This window comes from Protopterus annectens, chromosome 11.part0, assembly GCF_019279795.1.
Source record: "Protopterus annectens isolate FY-2018-M chromosome 11.part0, PAN1.0, whole genome shotgun sequence".
Classification (NCBI taxonomy): domain Eukaryota; kingdom Metazoa; phylum Chordata; order Ceratodontiformes; family Protopteridae; genus Protopterus; species Protopterus annectens.
Genome location: NC_056745.1, coordinates 1199275719 through 1199292217, shown reverse-complemented (window position 1 = coordinate 1199292217; position 16499 = coordinate 1199275719). Strand labels below are relative to the sequence as shown.

The window sequence follows — 16499 nt, the reverse complement described above, 5'->3', positions numbered from 1 at the left end:
AGGACTGATGTGTCATGACTGTTTACCTATGAATGCTGAATATGCTATATTTTATATATCTCTTACAGGTCTAGAAAATGTTACCATACAGCTGGACCTGGAGGCAGAATTCCATTTCACTCATCTCATTATGACATTCAAGGTAAGTGACATGTAGTTGTGTAGTTGCTTCTGTTTGTTTTTGTTTTTTAATCATTGTTTAATTTGTTTAATAATGGGAATGTGTTTCATGCTTAAGTCCTCCTTGTGTTCAGTTATTAACTTTGCACCCCATCTGCTGCAAGAATATTTCTTCACACTGAGGTAGAGGTAGATTAACTGAAAAATGCTAAAGACGCCATTTAAAGTATTCTGTACTTGTGACATCTACTCTGCTATTAAGGTAGACTTTTTTATTCTTTTGCAGCCTTAAGTTGTACTTTCTTAGGTTCATAGGTTCATAGGTTGGTACTAGCCTAGCCATAACAATTCCCTGGAAATTTTTCCCCACAATATTTACTTCTCTGGGCCCCTGTCTAGCAGGGCGACTGACATGATCCCCGGGGTGAATTTCCTATCTCCCATCCAATCAACAAGTTTCCTTTTGAAGAGGGCTTGACATGTATGGGCAGTCTATTCCAGAGAATGGGGAGTCTCTGGGTCAGGAACCTATCCCTCCAGCATGCTTTGTTCATTGTGATGATAAGGTTTAGATCCCTGGAGCGTGTGGCTCTGAGGGATTGGGATTTCTTTAAGTGGAGCATGTCCAACAGGCCAGGGTTTGACATGGCCTTGTATGTTAAGGAGAGATCATCTTTGAGTAGACGATATGCCACAGAGTATAGCTGGAGTTTTTTTAGATGGTCAGCATATGGCATCTGCTTTAGGCCTGTGATTCTTTTAGTGAGGAATTTCTGTGGCCTTTCCAGCTGTTGCAGATGTCTTGTGAGGTACATACCAAATGGGGCATTATACTCTATAATGGGTCTAATGAGGGATGAGTACAGTGGGACAATGACCTCCTTTTTTCTGGATGAAAAGCCCTTAGTGATGAGGTGTGCCACGTAGAAGGATTTCCTGACTGTTGTGGCAATGTGGTTATCGAAAGTGAGAACACTGTCCACTTGTGTCCCTAAGTCTCTCATCACACTTTCGATGTTTAGTGTCCTGCCACCTATGTGGTAGTTCATGGGTACATGTTTTTTTCCAAAGGGGATGACTATACATTTCTTGGCATTAAGCTTGAGCCCATGGCTCTGACACCAGGCATCTGTTTCTGTAAGGCCCTTTTGTAGAATATCCACATCATCTGTGGATTCAATAATGGCTCCCAGTTTGTAGTCATCTGCAAACTTTGTTAGCCAGAGTCCCTTAATGTTGGCCTGTACTTCAGAGAAGTAGATGCCAAACAAGAGTGGTCCCAGGACTGAACCCTGAGGTACTCCACTTGTCACTTGTCTGGAGCTGGATTTGGAGTCGGCTACTTTTACAGTCTGGGTTCTGTCAGTAAGCCAGTTGGCAACTCATCGAGTGACGTAGGGATTTATGCCCAGCTTAGTAAGTTTATCTATGATTCCAGAGTGGGGGATGGTGTTGAAGGCCTTGGCAAGGTCCAGCTAGGTTGTGTGGACCTCCTTACCCTTGTCCACAGCTCTGGAGACTGATTCGAAGAAGTCAGTCAGATTCAGGAGACAAGATCGGCCCTTCACAAACCCAAACTGGGTGGGATCCAGTGTCTGGAGGTTGCCAATGTCTTTATTTATAAGTTCCATGATAATGCGTTCCATGCCCTTGCAGATCAGGCTTGTCAGACTGATGGGATGGTAGTTCCCGGGATCCAAGGTGGATCCTCCCTTGTGGAGCGGGATAACTGTAGCTGTGCACCACTCAATGGGCACGAAGACTGAGGTGAGGCTATGATTAAACATGACACTTAGGTGGGGTTCATAGGTTCATAGGTTCATAGATTAGTACTAAGCTAACTGCCCTTGTGAGCCATTTTAAGCCTAGCCAATTATCCCTTGTGAGACTCAAACCCTGCACCTTGTGTTTGTAAGGCAAACACCTTAACCATTAGGCCAGTTCATTTCGTAATTCATGTAGTACACAGCCTGGGATGTCATCTGGTCCCATGGATGCTGTATTCTTAGCTTTGGAGAGTGCTGTTTCTACCTGTGTGGCTGTGATTATTGGAATTTGGCAATCTTTTGGTATTGAGATGGGCCCTTTAGGGGGTGAGTGGGGAGTGAAGCTGGCACTAAATCAATCTGCCAGGATATTGGCAATATCCTTGGGATCAGTATATTTAATGCCATTCTGTTGTAGTTCAGAGCAGATCTGAGCATTGTCATTTAGAGTCTTGACATAACTATAGAATGCCTTGTGGTTGTCTTTGGAATCTTTGGCAATTTTATTTTCATAACTAGCTTTTGAGGATTTTATGAGGGATCTCAGCTACTTACTGAGGCTGGTGAGGGAGTTTTTTGCATCCTGGGATTTTCCTCTTTTCTGCAACAGTTTCTTCCTTCTGTTGTATAGTTTGATGTTCTTCATCTCACATTGCTGCAGTCCTAACACTTGGGTAGTCCGCTGTCCCTCGGTCGGCCCGAATATCAGAGTATAAGGCTGACGTCGGTCAAGGCGCATTTGACTGACATCAGAACGTCAGGGTACAAATGCGCATGACCGACGTCATATCCTCAGTCTTTTTTGCCGCATGGTCCGATGCAGAAGCAGTGTTGCAAGTGCCGTTCGGCGTTCTGAAATTTTTCGAATTCGGAGTTTCAGACCGAAGTCAGAGTTGGTTAAGTACCCGTTGGGAATATTTTGTTTTTCTTGCCTCAGTGGTTTACCGGATGTCAGAAAAAGTGAATAACTGTATTTCTTGTGGGAAACAGATACCGCATAGAGATTACCATAATTTGTGTATACCTTGTTTGGGACCTGAGCACGGCGTTGTTGGGTGTCGCTTTTGTGCTAGGTTCAATAAACGCACTATAAAGCGTAGGTTGGATTGTGCCAGGTTGGTCTTTGGGAAGCGGTGCAATTACAATATGCCGCCGGATGCTCCGGCCTTGCTTCCTCAAAGAAGCGCAAAGACAAGGCAGTTAAACCTAGGTTAGAGGAGTCGTCCGAACCGGACGCCGGTTCTTTAGAGGCATCAGTGGAACCGGTGGTTCCGACGGAGGCCTCTCTGGAGTCCCAGGGGGAAACTGTGTTTTACAGGATGTGGCCTCCCAGGAGGCAGGTCAGGCTGTAGGGGCTTCTCAGGTAACTGTACTCCCCTCCCTTCCTAAGGTGTCTAGGCCCTCTCTTTCTGCTTCCAAGGCTTCTCCTAGAGGCAGGTCTACTTTTGCTTCTGTGGGTGTCACTCCTAGTTCTTCAGGTTCAGTGCCCAAGAAGCACATGCTTAAAATGGCAGAAGATTTAATTACTTTGATTAGAGGCTCTATGCCCCTCCTGATAAGAGGCCTAGGATGGAACCTGTGTTGGGGGATTATGAGCAGGCTTCGGATGTGTCTGAGTCTTTGGCTGAAGACTTGCAGGAGTATTCTCATTATTCTGATTCTGATGTGGATGATTCTACTCCTTCTGCTTCTCCTCCTGAGGATTTTTCTTTTCAGAGACCCTTCACTCCATGAGAGAGCATTTTAAATGGGAAGGTCAGGATTTCTCTGATTCCAGGAAAAGGCTTAGGGAATTTTGTTTTACCCCAGCATAGGCCTTTAGCTATACCTCCTGTTCTGAATGTGGTGGAAGATGTGTTTGCAGAGGCTTCTCTTAATCCTGATTCTTTGCCTCCTGCTCCTGTTAAACCAGATAGGTATTACAGGGTGCCTGAAGCTCATAAGTATCTTTTTAAGAGTCCTAGGGCAGACCCAGAAACTGTTAGCCAGGGGCCTAAGGGTGTTAAGGCTTCTGTTGTCAAGAATCCAGTTCCTGCAGATAAAGAGGCCAGGGCCTTGGATAGGTGGGGAAAGAAAGTTTATACTTCTTCCACTCTAGCCATGAGAGCTTTGAATTGCCAGTTTCACATGTTAAAATATCAAAATTATCTCCTTTCACAGTTGAAATCTAAGGTTGATGCTCTGGCGGAAGGCATTGATTGTAAAGAGTTACAAGATTTAGTGCATGTTTCTGAACAGGTGGGTAAACATTCTTTGCAATGTGGTTTTGATGCTGTTCAGGCCTCGTCTAGGGTGGCTGCCACTGGGTCAGTTCTTCGCAGGCATGCCTGGCTGAGGGATCAAAATTTATCTGACCATGTTAAAACTAGGATTTTGGATGCCCCTTTGCAATCTGATGTCTTGTTTGGTTCTCCTGTTGAGGCAGTTTTAAAGAAAATGGAAGACAAGGCTAAATCTATGCAGACTGTTAAAGATTTTTTGCAGGTTCAGCCTCCAAAGTTTAGTAGAAATTGGCCTACTAAAGGGTGGACGTATCCTTCTTATGATTCCCAGTCTAGGGGTAGATCTAGACGTGGCAGGGGCAGAGGTCAGGGCTCTTTCAGGCCTAGAACAGGGAGTTCTCCTGCACAGTCTTCGGGTGAGGGCAGGGGTCAGTCCTTTCGTAAACAGACCCAATGACCTACCTTTTCAGCTGCCAGAACCTTCTCGCCTGGCAGCACCTTTGGGAGGAAGGTTGGCACTTTTCAAAGAAAATTGGAGTTTGATTACCCAGGACAGATGGGTACTGGATATCATACATCACGGTTACAGGTTTTATTTCCATACCTTGCCTCCTTTCAAAGGCATGCCAGACATTCCTCCTCAACAAAGAATAGAGGCTCACAAGCAAATTTCTCTGTTACTCCAAATAGGGGCCATACAGCCGGTTCCTATGTCAGAAAGGGGCCTAGGATTTTATTCTCGCCTGTTCCTTGTGCCAAAAAAGGGGAACACGTGGAGACCAATTTTGGATTTATCTATCCTCAACACTTATCTGGACATTCCCAAGTTCAAAATGTTGACGTTACAACAGCTTTTACCTCTACTGGGCAAGGATCACTGGATGGTAACTTTGGATCTCAAGGAGGCTTACCTTCATGTTCCTATCAGGCTAAGTTGCAGGAAGTATCTGCGTTTTCGGACTGGGACTTCTCACTATCAGTTCTCTGCATTGCCCTTTGGCTTATCTACTGCGCCCAGAGTATTTACGAAAGTTCTGGCTCCAGTGATAGCTTTCTTCAGGCTAAAAGGAATACAAATCTATCCTTATTTGGACGATTGCCTGATTCTGGCTCAAGGAAGGACGAGCTTCTTCGTCATTTGGAATATGTGATAGCAGTGCTAAGATGCCTGGGGTATTCTGTGAACGAAATAAAGTCCAGTCTAGTACCCTCTCAAGACATGTGCTTTCTGGGTGTAAGACTGAATACAGCATCCCAGATGGCCTTTCTAACCCTGGACAAACAAAAGAATCTTTCCCTTTACTTCCATCATCTATCTCTTCAGTCCGGGCTGACTGCAAGGACAGTCCTTCAAGCCTTAGGGTTCATGGCATCTTGTATTCTGGTGCTTCCCAATGCCAAACTGCATATGAGGAAGTTGCAATGGTATCTCAAAATGTATGGACACAGCACTGCCAGCATCTGGACACTGTCATTCAAATAATACCTTGCATTCAAAAGGAATTTTTGTGGTGGGCTCAGGAATGTCACCTAAACAAGGGACTCTCTGTGACCCGGCCAGAGGTGAGTCAAATTTTAACGACAGATGCCTCAGACAAAGCTTGGGAGCTCATCTAAACGGAAAGTGGATACAAGACAAGTGGCCTGTCAGACTACAGCATCTACATATCAACTTGAAGGAGATGTTAGCAGTCCAGTTTGCATTAATAGCTTTCAAGTATTTACTTCTTCCAGGGCAGGTGTTGATTCTAACAGACAACACAACTGTCATGTGGTACATCAACAAGCAAGGGGAACACATTCTTATCCTCTATGCAGGCAAGCAATGATTTTGTGGGAGACTGCTCTCAGTTTGCAACTAAGTCTTCAGGCAAGGTTTCTGCCGGAGCACAGAACTCCTTAGCAGATGTGTTAAGCAGACAAATCATGGATCCCCACGAGTGGAAACTGGATCTTCATGTATTTCAGAAATTGACAGTGTCCTGGGGAACTCCAGACATAGATCTGTTCGCTTCTCCACTAAACCACCAGCTGCCAAAGTTTTGCACAAAGGTTTCATCCCACAGCTTGGAAAGTGGATGCTCTTTCTTTCAGTTGGAAAAATCTTCATGTGTATGCCTTTCCACCTCTGCCTCTCCTCCCAAAGGTACTTCTAAAGGTCAGACAGGACAAGCCAAGGATGATTTTGATAGCTCCAGATTGGCCTCGACAGCACTGGTACCCATTACTGAGAAGTCCAGTACAGAAGCCTCCATGGCCTTTGCCTTTGATTCCACATCTGTTGTCCCAGGAGGACAGTCATTTGCTCAATGTCAAACTTCACTCTCTTCACCTAACAGCATGGCATATTCTGTTTTAAACCATAGAGGGTCTCAACTTCCACAACAAGTTTTGAATGTGATTTTGGAAGCTAGAAGGCCTAGTACAAGGAAAGTGTACGCAGATAAATGGAAGAGATTTTTATTTTGGAGTGCAGCTAAGGATTTGGATGTTTCTGAGCCTGATTTAAGTGTGGCTCTTCAATATCTTACTGAGTTATTGGACAAAGGTTTGTCCTTCTCTTCTATTAAGATTCATGCTGCAGCAATTTCAGCTCACTACGACTGTGACCCACCATTGTTTTCTCATCCTTTGTTCAAGCAATTTCTTAGAGGGGCAAAGAATATAAGACCCCCACGAAGGGCTCCTACTCCTGCTTGGGATCTCAATTTTGTGTTGGAGAAACTCACTCTACAACCTTTTGAGCCTGCAGCTACTGCTGAGTTGAAATATTTGTCATGGAAGACTGCTTTTTGTTGGCCATTACCTCTGCAAGAAGGGTTTCTGAATTGCAGGCCCTTATGGCAGTTGAGCCTTTCTTAATTTTCCATAAGGATAGGGTATCTTTACGCACTAATCCTTCCTTTATGCCTAAAGTGGTTTCTAGTGTGGCTTTAAACCAAACTATTCATTTGCCTACTTTTTATGCAAATCCCCAAACTAAAGGGGAAAAGATTTTGCACACTTTAGATGTACACAGGCAGTTGCGATATTATTTGGACAGAACTAAAGGGTTCAGACAATCTCAGCAGTTATTAGTTTCTTTTGCTTTGTGCTCTCAGGGCAAGCCTGTGTCAAAACAAACTATTTCTAAGTGGATTGCATTTTGCATTGCTTTTGTTATTCCCATCATGGCAAAGAGATTCCAGCTGGGATTAGGCCTCATTCCACTAGGGCTACTGCCACTTCAACAGCTTTTGAGGGGTGGCCACTAAGGATATTTTGGAGGCAGCCACTTGGAGTTCAGTGCATACCTTCTCTAAGCATTACCACCTTCCACTGTACTCTAAATCCAGGGCTGGTTTTGCCACTGCTGTGTTGCAGGGCATTTTGGCAGCTCCTGCTTCATTATAGTTTAGCCATCCTCCCTTACCTCTGCTTTGGGATTCTACCCAAGTGTTAGGACTGCAGCAATGTGAGATGAAGAACATAGTACAGTTTTGTACCTACCATAAATGTAGATGTTCGAAGATCCACATTGCTGCAGTCCAATTTACCCTCCCTCCTTCCCCTCTGTAGTTTGAGGTGGTTGTGTGGGTTGGGTTATCCATCTGAGGTATAATTGTATAATTGTATATATTGTATATTTTGTACATATTTTTGGTGTTAGGCTGGTTAGTTGTTTAGTTGTTGTCTATGGGTTTTGACCTTTCTTTTTAGGGTCTTCTGACATCTGGGGCAAGAAAAGACTGAGGATATGATGTCGGTCATGCGCATTTGTACCCTGACGTTCTGATGTCAGTCAAATGCGCCTTGACCGACGTCAGCCTTATACTCTGATATTCGGGCCGACCGAGGGACAGCGGACTACCCAAGTGTTAGGACTGCAGCAATGTGGATCTTCGAACATCTACATTTATGGTAGGTACAAAACTGTACGTTTATAGCAGGGGACCACCAGATTGGCTTCCTTTTTTTGGAGAAGAGCATCTTGGTTCTATTTGGGATGGCATGATTCATGCACGAGTTGATGTGCTCGTACAGTGCCTTAGTGTAAGATTCTGCAGTCGAACTTCCAGATCCTGTCTGCGTGGGTGTTGTGAAGTTTGTCACTTCTGACTTCAGTAGCATGAAGTTGGTTTTGGAGAAGTTTTTTAAGGAGGTTTCCTTACTGGGGGGGTGGGAGTTGGATGTGGATCTCAAGGGTGAGTTGCTTATGGTTAGACCTGACCAATGAGGGGATGACCACTGGTGTGGAGCATCTATCTCCCATGTTGGTAATGACCAGGTCTAGGATATTGGAGCCCCTGGTGGGACAATGGATTAGTTGATCCAGGGCATTGGAATTTATGAATTCCAAGAACCGTTGGGAAAAGGAGTTGGTACCCAAGTAGTTTTCTCAGTTAATGGCAGGGTAGTTGAAATCACCTAGTATTAAGGTGTTTGGTTGTATCTTAATATTTTCCAGTATGTTTAGGAAGGTGTAGTGAGAATCTTGGGGTATGGTGGGAGATCTGTAGCAAGCTACAGTTTGGATTGCAGTCTTACCTAGTGTTAGTTGCAACTGGAGAATTTCAGATGCATTGTGTTGGGCAACTAGCCTGAAGGTGTGAATATCCTTGGTGAATATGGACACTCCTCCACCTTTAGTGTTTCAGTCTTGTTTTTGTGGCCGAAAAGTGTGGTAAGAATTGTAGCCTGGTATTGCAGGGGTGTTCTCTGGAGCCTTGAACCAGGTCTCAGCCACTGCACAGATATCGATGTTCTCCATTTTTAGGAGTGCCTCGAGAGAGTGCATTTTGAGGTTTACACTTCTAGCATTGAGCAGCATTACCTTCAGATTTTGCATGCTTGTATCTGTTACGGTGGTGGTTTTATCCTTTGAACCTTGCCTAAAAAAGGCACTATAGGGGTGGTAAGAGCTTTAGCCAGTAACCTGAATCCCAGAGGTGACAGGTGCAGACCATCTCTAGCAAAGCATCGTGGTTTGTCGATCATGTCTTTCCAGGCAGACAAATACTAGATCCCCTTTGAATGACAACAGAAGCTTAGCCAATTGTTGAAGTCAATCATTTTGTCCTTATACTGTGGTATCATTCTGGGCAAAGGCAGGATGCTACTCAGGGCTAGGGTCATACCTGCCTGGGTCACATGATCCAAGAGCTCTTCCATGTCTCTTTTCATGTAGTCCAGGGAGGTACGTCTCAAGTCATTTACTCCAGCATGGGCAATGACAGAGTCGTATTTGTACTTGTTGTGGAGTGACTTGAGTGCATGCATTATGTGGCGGATCCTGGCACCCACAGGCAGCTGACTGTAATTTTCTCCTTGTTCAGCCTGGTGAGTGGGACATCAGTGTGCCTGACTATAGAGTCACCTATGATTAAAGTGTTGGGTACATTGTCTTGCCTTAGGGGCTGTTGTTGGGTGGCACACTGGTGTTGTGAGCTATGTGTCAATTTGGTTGTGACTGGTGTTTGTTTGCGTTTTGGCTTCGGAGGTCCTTGTTGCTTGGGCAGGTTAATGTTAAGGGCCTCCGCATATGTGGGTTTAGTGTTGCTATGTGTGGGAGTTGATGGTGTGGGTTTTGAAGGGCTATGAGTTGCTAGAGGTGTAATGCAGGTGTTAGCCTTCTCCTCTTGACTGTCTAGCACAGTCTTGACTGGAGAGAGCTTTGCTTCCAGTTTGGCTATGTAAGTGCATCTCTCGCAGGTTGTAGTGTTGGGTGGTAGGAGGAGAGGATTGTCTGTGTACATGAGGCAGTTGCCGCATTGCCCCAGTATGCCCAGATTCACCAGGTGGACAGGAGAAACCACCGGAAGCTGACCCTTGGACATGCCTGTTTAGGTGCTTTTTTGTAAGGTTTAAGAGCTGTTTTCCCTTACCTTTGCAAGGTACATTGCAATTGTAGGCTGTTTAGTGCCTATGATTAAGTTCTCCTTATTGACAAGGAGAGCTGAGTGCTTGTATCAGGTTCAGGCTTCCTAGTGCTTTACAGCAGGTTCTAGAGAAAGTGCTAGTCACAGGGGTTCAGATTTTAGTGCTACTACTGAGAAACCAGCTAGTTTTAAGGGAAAATTTGAAGTGCAGATTTTCTGGCACCTGGAATAGTTTAACTGTAGCCTCGTAGTGCTGCACGATGTGAAAAATGTGCAAACACATGCGTTTTTAAGCCAGAAAGTTGAAAGGGGTAGAAATCAGCTCAAAAAGGCTAATAAAATTACAATTTCAAAGCTGGAAACCACTCCTCTAGCGTTAGATAGGCAGTACAATGCTCACCAGTCCCACTGGTAGGCAGTAGGACTTCCCTCTGCCACAGCAAGGTCTGGATAGCTCTAAGCACAGAAAATAAAGTCCTGAGACAAGCAAGGCCTGGGATATGGACTGGCTAGAAAAGGTGGGAAACGAGCAAACAAGATAGTATATATATATATATTTTTTTGTTGAAACAGGCTAAACAATGGAATAGTACAGTAAATAAACACAGAAAAGTCCAACACACTTGAGTGTGTAGTCCTAAACAGTAAATGCAATTAAAACTCTACAAAATTAGCAATTTAAAACTTTTTAAATGAAGCAAGGCAAGTGCACAACTGAAAAACGATTTAAGTGGCAGTAATACAGCAGAATAAGTAGCTAGTCTACATATACAGAGAAGTCTGTATATACAGAAAAGCAGCTAAAACACACAAACCCTTCAGATGCAGTGCAACCTAGAGTACTTGAGTTGTAGCAATGTTAAGGCAATTACAGTTATAATAAATGCTCTAAAATATACTCTATATTTCCAAAATGTTTGAGAAGCACAGTCAGAACATAAGGAAATTCAGGCAACACTTTTTTTTTTATAAAGATTTAACACTTCACAATGATCTCTTCAGCCTGAGTTTTAAAAGTTACAGACTTACAGATGTGTGGAGACTGCAAATCAGGCACTATGCATGCAATGTACTTGAAAAGATGCATTCTAAATATGGTCAGCCTGAAATATTTCATTTTTTTGCAATCATGCCTAATTAATATGAACTAAAATTTTGTACAGCATTATTTTTCTGGCTGCTAGGATTTTTTCGCTAAGCCCTGGTACCCATGTTTGTCATTTACTAAAGTCAGGCCCACTCATTCTCCTTGTTTATTTCATGGTACGGAGACGTACGACATCAGAACATCTCTGTTCACTCTGAATGCTTGTAAACTCTGCATTCAACGCTGGTGGGGACGACATGCCAGTTGGACCAGTGAAGGATCATTATCAGCAATAAGTCAAATTCAAGTAAAGCAAGATGCCACTTTATTCATTGCATGGAAGAAGGTAAGGCACATTGTCACAGAAATCACCAGGAGAAACCTTTGCCTAGTTCCAACCAATTGGACTGCTTTGACAAGAGGTCTAAGTGTGCTGGTTACCGTAGCACATTCCAACAGGCAGTGGACTGTACACACTGAATGGTTTAAGTGAAGTTAGCAGACAAAACTAGAGCATTATATTTTTGAGAAGAAAGATGGACACTTTCATCATACAGACATTGATTACTTGTGGTCCAGTGTGATTGACACAGCTTGTGCACATACCATATATGGAGGCAAATGGCTTAATAACTATATATCACTAAACTAAAAAAGGTCATTAAATTTAACATAGCCTACATACCAGGTTGTATTCAGATTTGTGAGTGGAAGAGTTGTGCAATTAGGTTTTGAATAAACAACTCTTAACAAAAATTGGTCAGGTGAAATGTCAGACTGAAATGAAAGTGGTTCCATCAGATATCTTGTATTAGTAATATAGCTTTAGAAACAGCTGAAGCTGTATTAGGCATTAAAAATGACAAAGACGTGGGGCTTCCAGTAATGGTGCTGTAGAGAGCAAACATTTCCCTGATTGTTTCCTGCTGTGAATATTTAAAAACCTGAAATTTGCAAAAGCTCAGTGGTATTAGTGCTGTATTTTTTGGGGGAAAAAGAGTATTTTGGTACAATGTCCATGAGAGAATTGGGAAAATTATTAAAAAAGAAAACTGAAAAGCAGTTGGGTTTATGTCACCATCTAGGTATGGTTACTGACTGCATGGCAGGAGAAGAAGAGTCTATTCTCTGTAAAGGTGTCTGGTGTTTAGATGCTACTGGTGACTATGATATGGTGCCATGTAAATAACTGTTACTGTGCTTCAATAAAATAAATAGTGGATTATTTTATATCATTGACTAATAGAAGGCATGATGTGGAAATCATGTGACTGCCATTGAAAAATGTCAGTCATGGTATGGTGATTTAAGAGATCAGAACATCTCAACTTCACTCTGAACTTGAAATGTAAAAAAAGAAATTTGCATCTCATGAACAAGAGGGGCAATGACTGTGTGACATGTTTAGAATGAGCTGACTGAGTGGACAAAGCTACATGTAAGTTAAAGGAAAACCCCACCTTAGAACTCAAAAATCATGTTTTTTTCATTGTATATTTGTTTTCTGAGCTGTTTTAAGGCCTCAGAATCACTCCAAGTGCTTATTTTACAATTTTAATGTGTTTATAGCAAAATGGCAGATGATGGGGCCTGCCTTGATGGTTGGACTGTGAGACACTGCCATCTAATCACAGAGCTACTTCTATGTTTCCCCGACTGAGCCTCATTTATGTGTCTGTCAGAGCTTGTTCTCTATGCTATAAATAGCTGTTGGCTACTTCCAACAAAAAACAGTAGGTAAGTAGCAGGCTTTTGTAAAGGGATTATTTTGTAGTTCTAAAAGAATTGACAGACCTTCCCCCACACTCTCATGCTGAGGTGTGAAAACTCTTACTGCAGTAAATGATCCTTACTGTACATTTACAGATGACAGGTAGTAGGACTCCAAACTAAGTCAGTCTCCTACTTCCCAATGCCTTCAGTGGGATGTTTTTATCTCTGTCATGAATTTATTTATTTATAGTTTGCTAACCAGGAAAGTGAACTAGTCCCAGGACCCTTTTCAGCCACAGTTTGGGCTACATTGGCAAATATAATAACAAGTAATAAGTGCACTTAGCAATCCAAAGAAAAAAATACTGACATAAAGACATTGACAAAGATTGCATGTGCAACACACGTCCAATCTGTGACAGTGAATAAGTAATACATTAAGCAACATTTACTAGAATGTATACATTAATAATGCTTAACTCTACTATGTTAAGTTTATTGTTGTTGTTGTCTTTCGGCTTTTTCCCGGTTAGGGGTCGCCACAGCAGAACTCCGGTCCGCTAATGATTGGCAGTAGATTTTCACGAACACCGAGGTGCCAGCTCGATGTTCAACCTTCAACGAAGGCACACCCATTTACGCATTTCTTTCGAACACCCACCCAACCGCTGGGAGGACATGCAGACTCCACACAGAAGGCACTCTCCGCACTCCAGCCGAGAATCAAATGGGAGAACCTCTTGCTGTGAGGCAACAACGCTACCGCTGCACCACCGCAGAAGTATAAATAAGAATTGTATGCACCCATACTGTACACACACACACACACACACAAACACATATATATATGTGTGTGTGTATGTAGATATATATATATATATATATATATATATATATATATATATAATTAGTACGTGTGTATGTGTGTGTGTGTGTGTGTGTGTGTGTGTGTGTGTGTGTGTGTATATATATATATATATATATATATATATATATATATATATATATATATAGTACATGTGTTCAAAAGCACACCCATGTGTGTGTTTTTGTATAACACATAACTAGATTATATGCATGTGTGTGTACTTCAAGAATTCATGGAATTTTGTGTAACTGTATATGTGTGTCTACACATAAAAACACAGGTATATATATATATATATATATATATATATATATATATATATATATATATGTGTGTGTGTGTGTGTGTGTGTGTCTGTGTGAGTGTACAAAAATGTATGTAGCATGTAGAATACTATGTGTGGGATGCAGTATTTTGTTAAATGCACTTGTCTGACTGTGTGTGCATTTAAACACAGTTAAGTACTTCTGATTTCCTTTTCTTAATGTTTTAAGTGCAAGAGTATATGGTAAATGTCAATTAAAGTAAATTCAGCTGTATATTATGGTTGCCATCATTTTCTTTGTGGACTACAAAATGCTCATTCACTCTTAACAATGTAAAGACTAACTCACAGTCAGTGAGAATCTCTTAGTACTATGGTTCATAGGTTCATAGGTTCATAGGTTCATACTAGGCTATCTGCCCAACTTTAGTTTGAATAAAACTATGCCTATCATTTTGCTGTGCCTCTGTCATATCTGCAATCTCCCATCCATTGGTCAAGATTCCTCTTGAACAAGACCAGATTTGTTCCACAGCATAGGAGTCTCTGGGTGATGAATCTGTCCCTCCAGCACGCCTATTTATAAACGTGTCTCAGGTTTTTTAAGTCTCCTTCCTTGTGGTTCTGAGGGATTTTTTTTTTGAGGGTGAGCATATTCATCAAAATCTGGTTTGATGGCCCCTTATATGTCTCAGGTGTCAGGTCACCTGAGCAAGCTAGATGAGACTGAGCTGAGCTGAGTTTTCAGTCGAGCAGCATAAGAAGCATATTTTGAGACCCTTTATCCTTTTGGTGAGGAACTTTGGGGCCTTTCAAGCTGCAGCAGGTGTCTGGTCAGATACATTGCATTGTACTCAATCATAGGTCTAATAAGTGATGAGTACATGATCTAGATGTGAATCCCTTCCATGATCAGTGTGGGTGATATAAGGTTTTCCTAACTACTTTAAGGCTACTGTCAACCTGGGTCCCCAGATCTCTGATGACTTTTTCTGTGCTCAGTGGATTGCCACCTATATGGTAGCTAGCCATGGCTCTGGCACCAGTTATCCATTTCTGTGAGGCCCTTCTGGAGGATATCTGTGTCAGATGTTCATCTGCAAACTTTGTCAGCCATAACCCTCCTGTGTTTGCTTGTAAAGTAGATGCAGGACTGATGGGACACCACTTGTGACAGGCTTTGAGTCTGACATGGCTCCAGCAACTCTGACCCTGTGGGTTCTGTCACTTAGCCAGTTTGCAACCCATCTTGTGATGTATGGGTTTACATTCAAGCTGATGAGTTTTTCGACTGCCTCTCATCAATGGCCTTGGTGACTGTCTCAAAAAGTCAACCAAGTTTAAGAGGCAGGATCTGCCTTTGACAAAGCCAAACTGAGTTGGATCCAAAGTCTGCAAGTTCCCTATGTCTTTATTTATGAGTTCCATTATGATCCTCTCCATGGCTTTGCATATAAGGGCTGTTCAAGCTAATAGGGTCTGTGGAGGGTAATGTGAGGTGAGGGGCTAAGATTAACAGCTGTCCTCCTAACTGGGTGGGTAATTCTCATTGAGTTCATCCCATGGATGCTGTTTTTGCCTTAGTGAGGGCAGTTCTCACCTGAGATGTTTCTCTGGAATAGATATCTCTCCGCCAGTATGTTGGCAATGTGTGTAGGTTTCACATCATTTTGAACTAATTCTGAGCATATCTGGTATGATTCTCTTTAGAGTCCTTTCTCAAAATTTGCCTTGGATGATTTTATGAGAGCTCTTAGTTTTTACTTATAATGATCAAAGGTGTCTTACCTTTCAAGGATTTTGCTCTATCTTGTAGTAGCTTCCTCCTTTGTTGTAGAGCTTGTTTATGGCTGGGGTCCACCAGACTGTACAGAGAGTCTTAGTTTTGTTTGGGATTGCCTGATCCATGCAGTCCTGTAGGTGCTGGTAGAAGGCATTTGTAAGTGATTCAGGTAATGTTTACCACTGGCTCAGGGGCCTTTAAAGGACCACACACTAGGATTAGTTTATGATCTGATCTCACCAGTGAACATTTTGATCCCATGTTGATGATGTCCTCTTGTGGGGATGGTGACTAGTTGTTCCATGGCATTTGAGTTTATGAACTCCAGGAATCTTGTAGTGTTCCCAGTCTATATTAGGGTAGTTAAAGTCACCTAGTATGATGGTGTTTGGAGATACATTTATCCCCTCCAATGTTTTCAGGAAGGCCATGTGAGGGATCTACATGTACCAGATATGCATTCCCCCCTCTGGGAGGATGTCACAAAAAATCATAAAAGACCTTTTTATGGACATTATCAGTGCACCTAGTTGATAGATTTGTCACCTGTCTCTCCTTCTGCATTTCTGTCCTGTGTTGGAGGTCTTGGAAATGGTAAATGTGTTGATACTTTTCAAGAAAAAATACTTTCTGACTTTTGTCTAAATGTCACATAAATGTTTGATACTATATTAAAGTTATTTTAACATATAAACTATTATAAACAACCATCATTTAAAACTTAGCATTTCAATACTGTGATGCTGCTTATGTAAATTTGTCAGAAGAGGTGACAACTGGCTTTAAACCCAACTGATATAATTGCTTTGTTTTGTTA

At 42.3% G+C, this 16499-nt stretch overlaps 1 protein-coding gene across 1 annotated transcript in view; it reads left to right on the top strand.

Moving 5' to 3' along the window:
- Nucleotides 1-16499, top strand: part of LAMB1 (laminin subunit beta 1) — a 1172470-nt gene that overhangs the window by 294870 nt on the left and 861101 nt on the right. Inside the window, exon 4 of the mRNA XM_044088561.1 lies at nt 69-142. Within this exon, the coding sequence (XP_043944496.1) occupies nt 69-142 (74 nt within the window). The remainder of the gene's footprint in view (nt 1-68; nt 143-16499) is intronic.